This window comes from Octodon degus, unplaced genomic scaffold, assembly GCF_000260255.1.
Source record: "Octodon degus isolate 3935 unplaced genomic scaffold, OctDeg1.0 scaffold00004, whole genome shotgun sequence".
In the NCBI taxonomy this organism is placed as follows: Eukaryota; Metazoa; Chordata; class Mammalia; order Rodentia; family Octodontidae; genus Octodon; species Octodon degus.
This window is the reverse complement of record NW_004524580.1, coordinates 36,324,099-36,334,242: the sequence shown is the minus strand read 5'-3', so window position 1 is coordinate 36,334,242 and position 10,144 is coordinate 36,324,099. Positions and strand designations below refer to the sequence as shown.

Sequence of the window (10,144 nt, the reverse complement as noted above, 5' to 3'; positions counted from 1 at the left end):
TCCTCGGGCAGCAGAGGCTGCTGGGCGTGGGGTAGGCCCATTTTCTCATCATAATGAGGCAGCGCTGTGGCCATGTAAGGCACATGTATGCCGCTGCCACGAGGCGTGCACGGAGTCACCTGGGCTCTGAGTACCAGGTGAGCCTGATGGAGGCTGCTCTGTAGGCAGCTTCCGGCCTCTCATGCCTCGACATGCAAGTTCTGCTGCAGCGGCTCCATGCGCAGCCCCTGGCTGGGGACATGGTCTGAGACACACACCTGGGAGGTTTATGGTACAAACAGCACAGTGTGCCTGTGCTCCGGAGTTGCCTGCGGTAGCACCCACGTGGGCTCTGCCACAGAGGCTACAGCATGGGCAAGGCCCTGGAGCAGGCGGAGTCACTGCCAGAGACTGGCATGGGAAGCAGCCTCAGGCCACTGAGGAGTCCGCGCTTGCTCAGTGGGATGACAACTGGTAGGATCTCTCCTGAGCCTGCTGAGCCGAGAGGCGCTGCTGCTCCTGTGTGGATGTTTTAATTATGCAGGAGGCAGAGAGTAGTCTCCGCTAGTATCCATGTGTGTTCTTCCCGTGAGTCTCTTGTGTTGGCCTTTTGCCCACTTTCTGTTGCTTGGTTTGGTTTTGAAAAAATAGAGCTATGAAGGGTCAGTGGCTATTAAACAAGTGCTACCGATACGAAGCACTTTGCCGGCCTGAACTTTTAACCTCGAGTTTTTGAGGAATTTGAAAAGCAACGAATAATAGCTTCATCCAGTCATAACCTGGGTCCACAAGTGTAAAACCTTCATGTGTCACCTGAGAGAGTCCTCTTGGCTGGCTGCCCAGAAAGGCCTTGTCCCCATTACATGGATAAGGAAAGTAGTCAAGGAGATAAAAGTAACTGTATAATGGGGAAAATCTGAACAATGCCGAAGTGGGCGCATAACGATGAGTGGGCAGTGGGCATGACCCAGCCTGTAATCCCAGCTACCTGGCAGGCTGAGGCACGAGGGTGGTGAGGTGGTAGTCAGCCAGGGCGGTGCAGGGAGCTCTGGGGCACAAAGAAAGATTTAAAAGGGCCAGAGGAGTAGGATGCTCGGGTTTACTCTTTAGCATTGCAGCAGAAGGGGGTCCACCCAGTATGCTCCTCTAGGATGTGTGCCTCTTTTGTTACCTTTGAGCTATTTTTTTAGCTTCAGACAAAAGAAAACTGTTAACAATACAAGTGATTCCTCTCTCTCTCTCTCTCTCTCTCTCTCTCTCTCTCTCTCTGTCTTGTATTTTAGGGAAGGATCTACATGGTGTTCAGGGTCTCACTACTAGATCGACTTGTAGTGATCCGCCTCTTTACAGCCTCCCAAGAGCTGGGATTACAGGTGCACACCATCTTGCCCAGTCTTAATTGCCATCTCAGCATGCCCTGGGGGGCGGGGTCAGAAAGGCAGACCTGGGGATTGAACCCCTGGCCGCTGTGCCTACTTGCAGGTGCTTTAATCCACTGAGCTGTTTGGCTGGCCCTTGCAAGTGATTCTTTAAAAATTTTTTTTTTTTAAATGTGTTTGGTACAGGGTCTTACTATATACTTTGGACTCATAGTGATCCTCCTGTTTTCAGCCTTGCCAGTGCTGGGATTATAGGCTTGCACCACCAAGTCTGGACTCGGTGGCCGGCTCAGCGTGCTCGGGAGAGAGGCTGGCGCGTGTGGTGGTGGAGATCAAACCCCCGTCCCTGTGCTGGCCTAAGCAGGTGCTTAGTCTGCTGAGCTATCTTGCCGGTCACTGTGATTTTTGTCAGCGCTAACACAAACGCCTGTGGAGAGCACACTGCCTCCCTGCTGATGTCGGCATCCATACATGTGCTCATGTGCACCTCTTCTTTGAAAACGGGTCTTCTTTTGGCCCGGTTACCACCTCTTAGTGGATCCCTCAGCTGTCCCTGACTTCAGTAGAATTTCTGCCCCTGTTCACTTCATGGCTACCCTAGTCCAGTTTGTGCTGCAGTATCAGAATGCCACAAAAGGTGCCCTGTACAAGCAGAATTTATTGGCTCATGGTTCTGGAGTCTGAGACCCTCAGTTGGAGGGCCAGCATCTGGAGAGGGGAGAGAGACCAGGGAAGGCACCCACTTGCGCCACAAGGCATTGGCCTGTCACAGAGACGCTCCTACGACCCATGACTCCCAAAGGTCCAGCTCTGATGCCGCTTCCATGGTGATACATCCCCAACACCCACTATTGGGCCTTTTGGAGCTGAAGCAATATTTGCGGATTTTATCTTTTTTTGTTCCTTTTTTTTTTTTTTTTTTTTTTTTTTTTTTTTTGCGGAACTGGGGATTGAACTCAGACCCTTGCACTTGCCAGGCAAGCGCTTATTCTACTGAGCCATCTCCCCGGCCCGGATTTTATCTTTTTAAAGAGTTCTGCTTGGACTTCCCCCAGGCCTGTGTCCTTACAGCTGGAGCCAGCCTGTCGCACCCAGCACAGGTCTGTCCCACAGGCTTCTCTGTGGCTATTGATTTCAAGTCTCAGAGCCCTTTGCAAAAACTCATAAAAGCAACAAGCCCCACTTTTCTGTGAAAACAAGCACACAACACGCAGGATTCTGCACTCTTCTGAGAGTTCCTTGGCCTCCCAGAAGCTGGGTTAAGAACTCCAGGAGGGAGCTTGGGTTCCCGGGATGCTTCAGAAAGGCAAAAAAGGATACAAGGGGCCTTGGGGAGTCACCTTCCTCGTGGTGTGTGCTGAGTAGTCACTGTGTGCCTGAGAGCATCAGCTATTCAGTGGCCACAGCTCCCAGAGGCTTGAGACCAGGGAGGAAGCAGGTGGAGAGGGAAGGCCGCCTGCCCTTGGCCACACAGCTGGGAATGTCTCTAAAGCAGTCCTACACTCCATGAACATAAAGGAACAAAAGAATGCTTGAGGGAAAGCCAGAAGGGAGAAGCAGGGCCCCTTAGGGTGAACGTTCGTCTCCAAGGTGACTTGGAGACATCTGGTCACACTGTGAGCTGGCTGGGCCTGATGACAGAGCTGTGTTGTTACTGCTACACGTAGACCCAGAAGCCTGAGGACTCAAGAGTAAGGCTTCTGGGAAGTTGGAGGGAGCATAGGCTAGCACCTGGCTCCCTGCTCCTGCGCCCAGGGCTCTGGACTGGTGGTGCATTCCTCAAGCTCGCTGACTGCTGGCTGCCGGCTGCCCAGTTTGGGGAGGAGCCCCATCCCCACAGCAGGGCAGGCTTCTCAGCAAATGCTGTTCCTATAGGCACAGGAATAAGGGCCTCGCTCCACAGAGGCACAGCAGAGGGGGCAAGGCAGTTACAGGTCCATCTTACAGACAGGGAAACTGAGGCTTAGGTGGGAGAGCAGTCCCCCCAGGGTCTCGCTGTGGGGACATGAAGAACTGACAGGAATCTCAGGCTTTCCAGGACTAGGGAGGTGGCTTCTGGCTACCCCTGTCTGTGGAAGGTGGTGGCTCTGAGAAAGCTTCCTGTCTTCATCAACCCCAGCTGCAAGGACACCTTCCCAGTCCGGTGGGACAACCACACACCGAGAGGTCTGCTTCTGTCCCGTTCTGTAAGGCCTGCCTTGAAGTGTGAAGGCAGAGTCAGCCTCCAGCCCAGGGCACTGCTGGCACTGCACCCTGGCCACCACAGACATGCTGCTTCTGTCCCGCTGTTCTGCTGAGGGCTCCGTGGCATCCAGGGAGTTCATCACAGTGAGTGCTGAGAGGATGTATGAGCTCCTGCCTGTCCTGACCCAGGGAGAAAAGGGTCCCTGAGGCCCCTGCATGGCTGCTTAGAGCTCAGCCGAAGCCAGAGGGGGCAAGGGCTGGCGGGGGTGCACAGCTAGCCGGAGATGCCAGCCACAGCTGTCTGGAGCCCGCTGCTGAGGTGTATGTAGGGCCTGGGCCATGAGGCTGATTTTCTCAAGGTCTGGGCACCGCTGCCACCTCCAGTCCGTGCCTAAGTTGAAGTGGCACAGGCACTGTCCCACCTGGGAGGCACAGGTGGCAGAACACAGAGGTCGGGCAGGCAGGTCTGCTGGACAAGGGCTCTCGGCGTGGTCTGCATCTCCCAAGAATGCTGCAGCAGGAGGGTGACCGTTGTGGGGGCCCAGGCAGGGGTGAGTGGGGAGCGGCGAGGTGCAGAGGCCGGGCCGAGCAGCGTGGATGTTGTCAGTGCAGGGCCCTGTGGGGAGAGGGCTGAGCTCTAGTGATGCTCCGGGCATGTCTGTCCTGCGCCTGGGGCCCAGGTGGGGTGTCTTCTTGCCCAGGACTCTGGGCTCAGCGCTGAGGCCCAGTGGGGACCATGGTGCAGTAGGGCTCTGGCCTCTGCGGGCAGTGATGTCTGGCATCTGCTCTGCTCAGCTCAGGGCTGTGCTGTGGGGCACAGCACCACAGGCCTTTGAGGTGTAGGCAGCACTTCCTGCACCCCCCGAATTCCCTGTGTCTCAGTTGTCCTGCCCTTGCCCAAACCATTAAGGCCTGAGGGACGTGTTGACTCTGCCCCCTGCTCCGCGGAGGTGTGCGGGGCTTGGACCCAGCCGTCCCTGTCGAGCACTTCACTCTGTGACCCTGGTCTGCAGACCATTCTGGAGGGCCAGGGGGCCCTGTGGCCATCACTTGGGGACAAGGACAGGGACTGAGAGCTGGCACGTGCAGGTTCTTTCCCAGAAAGATCCTCGTGGCCTGTGCACCAGACCCAGCTGAGGGCGTCCACAGCACGGTCAGGCTGGGGCGTCCGTGGTGCTGCCCCCACCCACGGGGCATCGGGCCACTCACAGCCACATCCAGGTTTGGCGGCAGGGCCGAGGCAGCCTGGCCTGGCTGCTGCAGGGTCCCCGTCTTCTCTCGCTTCCGCCACTTGGCACGCTGATTCTGGAACCAGATCTGTGGTTGGGCAGAGAGGGAGGGGAGGATGAGAGTGGCTTTCTCCCCCGACGCCTCGCCTGCGCAGCCCAGTGATGCACCGGACAGGCCAGGCGGGGGAGCCGGGGGTGGGGTCACAGCCTTCAGGCCCCAGGTGGGGTGGGACCCTGTGGAGTGACCCTGGGGTAGCAGCAACTCTCAGCGTCACCGGCCACTGCTGCTACCAGTAAAACTGAGCCCTGTTTTGGGCTTGGGTGATTTTCAGTGTGGAAAATTTGACTTTTATGTGAAGGCTTCCAAGAATCGGAGTCCAGAGTGGACCAAGTCAGCTCATCTGTAGTTGTTTTCTCCAGCAGCCACTGTTGGCAGCTTTGGTGACCGCTTGGCCCTCACAGCTGACCTCAGGCAGCTCGCTCCCCGCATTCTCGGGCTCCCCAGGCCCCTGGCGCAGGCTGCTTGGGCTCAATGATTCTGGTTTATGGCACACACCAGGTCTGGGTCTCAGCTGGCACCTGATTGCATGGGGGAAGAGGAAGGGAGAGGCCAAGACTGGGGATCCTCTGCCAGTGGAGAGACCAGGGAGGACCATGTTGGCTGGGGCCCTGGTTTAGAGTTTGCAATTTATTTAAAAAAGATGGAGAGTGGTGCCAAGCACAAGCAGGACCATGCTGGGGCTGGCAGGATTTTCACGCTAGCCTGACACATGCAAATCTGAGGGTGCATAGGGAGGGCAGGGTGCACTGCCAGGTGGTGACCCAGGGCTCTGCATCCCGGCCATGGATGCCTGGGCTGAGGAGGATTAGACAGACGGTCCGGCTGCTGGCAGGAGCCAGGCTTGGCCGTGGGCTGCACCACTCAACGGGCACATGTCCAGATGGGGTTTGGCCGCCGGCACCTGCAGGCTGGCCTGGCCTCGAGTAGGGGGCAGTGTGAGAGAAGAGTGGTTTCCATGGTTTTAAGTGGTTGGGAACAAAATCAAAGTAAGAACAATGCTTCACAACATATTCAAGCTATACAAAGTCCAAGTCTCAGTGTTCCTGAATAGTCTGCTTGGACACCCGTGGTCCTCTGCCTTCTGTCATCTCTGCAGGTTTGGCTGGTGGTGCTCACATTGGCCCTTGTCCACCAAGCCCCACATCAGTGCCACCCAGCCCTGAACAGGACAAGCTGATCCTGGTGGGGACTGTCAGGACCTACAAGAGGTGATCAAAAACTACAGGGGTTTAGACTAAAAAATCATCATTATTATTATTACTATTTTAGTATTTTAGGGAAGGGTCTGCAAAGTGTTCAGGGTCTCACTAGTAGTTCGGCTTCATAATGATCCATCCGTGTACAGCCTCCCAAGAGCTGGGATTATAGGCATGCGTCACCACGTCCAGTCTCAATTGCCTTCTCAGCACACCATGGGGGTGGGGCCGGCATGGCAGGCTCAGGGATTGAACCCCTGGCCCCTGTGCCTGCTTGCAGGTACTTTAATCTGCTGGGCTATTTGGCCAGCCCTGATTAAAAAACTATTACAGTAAAAGACATCGCCAGTGACCTCCCTTAGAAAGCACCCCTTGCTTCAAACTCACTTATCCCATGATCCTCTGGGCAAGTGCCTCTGTCATTACCCCAGCGTCTTTATGAGGGGTGATAAAGAATGTGGTGGACGCGCTGCTAATGCCATCCACAGGCCGGCCGCCCATGAGGCCGTGGTGCTGTGTCCTTGCCCGCCTCACTCCCCAGGTCTGGCACTTCATGCTTTTGGCTTTCCCAAAGTCCAAGTGACCACAAAAGGTGAATATTTTGAATGGATTCAGGACTGCATGGGAGCCAGGACAGTGCAACAAAAGACCCGCAGAAAGAGGACCCCAGAGCTGCTGTAGACAGCAGCGCGAACAGTGGGATGTGTGTTAAAATCAAGGGGGAGAATTTGAGAGGGATCAGTGGTAATGTGTCTTACTGTAATAAACATTTTATTTGTTTGTTATTTTTAAGTGTTTGCTCTTTGTAGGTTATCACACACCATCTGGTTTGATCACAGCTTGTATCTTGAGGGGAGGTTATAAGCCTTAGGGAGCAGGGCTCGGACACAGCTGGGTGGACTTAGATACCCAGTGCCCGCCTGCTCATGTCCACCTAGGAGGGACATGGCTTACAGTGTTGGTGACCTCCCTCCCGGGGAAGTGACCCTTGGCCAAGGTGGCCATGACAGAAGACAGAGCCAGGGAGCCTTTTCTGGGGCAGCCTGGCTGGGGAGCAGGATCTGTGGCCCAGCCTCCCGGCGTGCAAGGGTGACTGTACCTGCACCCGGGCCTCTGGCAGGTTGATCCTGGCAGCCAGCTGGCTGCGGGTGTGGATGTCAGGGTAGTGGGTGAGGTGGAAGATCTTCTCTAGCTCCTGCAGCTGCTCCGGAGTGAAGGTGGTGCGGGCCCTGCGCCGGGCTCTCCTCTCTGCTGTGCGGAAAGGCCCAGGGGTCAGGCCAGTCCAGGGCCACCCTCCTGCCCCTGCCCAGCCTCAGCCTGGCCTTGCACATGGGTTGGGAGCTGTGTCCCTCCCCAGTATCTCAATGGGCAGAGGCCAGTCCATGTTCTGGAAAGTCCAGTCTGGTGTGTTGTGCTGTCGGAGGCCTCACCATGCCCATCTGCAGCAGGGGACTCAGCCTCCTGCAGGCTGCGTCTGCCCCATCTGCTACTGAATAAAGTTTTGTTAGAACACAGCTCCAGGGCCGTGTTCTGTCTCCGCTGCTTTTGCACAGTAATAGCCATGCTGTCATCCTGTTCCTTACAGAGAAAAACATGACAGACCAGCTCTGCAACAGGTCTCAGGGTCTCGGGTCGCTGTGACCCTCCTCGGGAACAGGGAAGCCTGTGGAAGGCTGCTTGTCGCAGTGAAGGGCAGAACACTGATTGCCTGGCGCTCTGAGCAGGACCACATCTGCAGGGGACAGCTGTCCACGCAGAGGACCTCTGGCCCTGGTTAGCTTGTTCTTTGGCTACCCACCCCATAGTTGCCGTTCCAGGGAACGCATACTCCCCTCCCCTCCCCCCACACTTCTTGCTTGCTGATAAAAGCAGTGCTGTGAGATTGCTGTGCCCATCCACGACAGGCACGTTCCTCCCTGCCCCCTAGTACTGGAAGCGTTGTCCTTTTTTTAAAATAACTCTCCACTGTTATCCCCTGCAGGCACTGGGGGCCTGATTAGCCCCTGCACCTTGGCCCGAGTGGGGGCTTTGCTGCCCATGGGACCTGTCTAGCCATCTCCTGTCCCCACCTGCTGTCTGCTATCCCTGTCATCCTGTTTCTCTTGTGGGCCTCACTTCAAAGTGGGACTCTTTGCTCCAAAAGAAGCCGGGAACCTTCCCTCTCACCACTGTCTTGTGACTGCTCAGGGAGGGTTTGCAGCATGCCCTTAGCTGTATGTTTTCCCCAAGTACAGGGTGGACTGCCCTGAGGCTGGGGGTTGTACCCAGGGAGGGACCTGGTTTCAGCCTAAGTCATAGCCCCTGCCCACTACCCTCCTGCCCGTGCTGCAATGAGGACGCAGACTCCAGGCAGGACTGGAAGGTCAGAGTGGGCTGCAAGCATGTCAAGGGCAGCGGGGTAGGGAGAGGCAGTGACTGGTTGAGGCTCCGAGCTCTGAAGCCTGACATGTGTGGCATGGCCTCTGGACTTGCTTACAGAGCAGGTTCAGGCCTAAGGTGTCCCCTGACGCTAGGGCATCTGATCCCACCACGGGCCTCTTCCGGGCCACAGCACGGCCTCCTCTGGCCTCCAGCCTGCAGGCCTGGCCTGCTCACCCAGGCACACTGCCAGTGCCACACCCTGGCTCTTCTCTGACAACCCATGTGTCTGGGGCTTGGCTCTCAACTACAGTCCCAGCTCCTACACCTGCTTTGACTCTTGAATGCATTCTCATGACTCCAGCAGTCCCTCCTGGCCTGCCCAGCCTGTGGGGTATGTGCACGTGTATAGAGTGGTCAGGCCACCCCTGCCCGTGCAGCTTTGCTCTGGGCCAGTGCCCTCCTGGTGGAAACTCGTTTCCCTACTCGCCACTGTTATGGAAAATGAAGTACGCAGCCAGGACTTGACTGGCCTGCCAGAATCCATCCCCAAAGTCCTCCTGTGGTGGAACTGGGCAAGAGACAAAGCCCCAGCGGCAGCAGAACGTCAGCCTTGGTCAGCCAGCCACCCCTCCTGTCACACTGCCAGGGCTGTGGGCAGCAGGTGTGGGGCAGACTTGGGGCACGTCTGGGAGTGCAGCTGCAGGCATGCTGTGGACTAAGTCCTGGCCTGGAGGTGCAGGAACAGCTGGCCAGTTCCGTTCTAGCAGGAGCATGTGTGTAAGCAAGCACGTGTCTGCGTGCAGGGACACAGGGTTGGTCTGGACACGCCAGGCCTGTGGGCACTCAGAGGCATCTGTGAGGCGGGCGGTTGCATTTCAAGGCTTATTGCTCATGAGTGAAGCTCAAGGAGGGCATCATCAGTGTATGCTGGCCCTCGAGTCCTGGGAACGATGGGCCCCTCAGGCAGGGAATGCAGGTGGGCTGCAGTGGGGAGCCCTCCTGAGGGCTGGGAAGGGGAGGTGCCCTGTAGGAGGGAGGGGGAGGGTGTGGAGCACGAGTGCCAGAGGACACCCACTTTCAACAAGATGCAGCCCGACGCAGTGTAGTGGGGGAGGGGAGGGAGTGTCTTACAGAGGGACCATGCCTAGGAGAGAGGAGACCACCCCCTGGGGAGACTGAGTCAGGAGGACTGTAAGTTCAAGCCCAGTCTGAGCAACTCAGAGACTCAGTGAGGCCGTCTCAAAATAAAACAAGGCAAGGGATGTGCCTTGTGCAAAGATCCTGGGCTCCTTCCCAGAACTGAGGAAGAAAAGAGTTGTCCTTCACACCTGTGCTCTTATTTTCAGAACAAAGAATCAGATGTTGGGGCTGGAGCTCTGGTTGGGGCCAGAAAGGATGGTGCAGGCTGGAGGACAGGTGGTGGGCCTGGTTCCCTGACTGCGGGCCTTGGAAAATGGGGTTGCAGCTCCCATTTCCTTGGGGCACAGTCCCTAAATCTCCTCACTCATGGGCAACTCCTGACTTTTTTCCTTCCTGTGACCAAACAGCTCTCCTAGGACAGCTGGGGTCCAGGCACATCCCAGGCCTGGGCTGGCGCCCATGTACACACACTCAGGCTGCAGCCGCCTGTCAGCCTCTCTCTACTGTGTGCAGGGCGAGTGCATACAGCCAGGGGCTGGGACCCAGGGGAGCTTTATACAGTTGGTGATGATGGTGATGGTGGTGGTGGTGGTGGTGGTGATGGTGGTGGTGGTG

At 56.8% G+C, this 10,144-nt stretch overlaps 1 protein-coding gene across 1 annotated transcript in view; it reads right to left on the bottom strand.

The window, feature by feature from the left end:
• Positions 1-3,933: 3,933 nt before the first annotated feature.
• Isx (intestine specific homeobox) overlaps positions 3,934-10,144 on the bottom strand; it is a 13,455-nt gene continuing 7,244 nt past the window's right edge. Inside the window, exons 3-6 of the mRNA XM_012515239.1 lie at positions 9,385-9,413; positions 7,128-7,276; positions 4,752-4,859; positions 3,934-4,158 (exon numbers count right to left, since the gene is read on the bottom strand). Of these exons, the coding sequence (XP_012370693.1) occupies positions 3,934-4,158; positions 4,752-4,859; positions 7,128-7,276; positions 9,385-9,413 (511 nt within the window). The remainder of the gene's footprint in view (positions 4,159-4,751; positions 4,860-7,127; positions 7,277-9,384; positions 9,414-10,144) is intronic.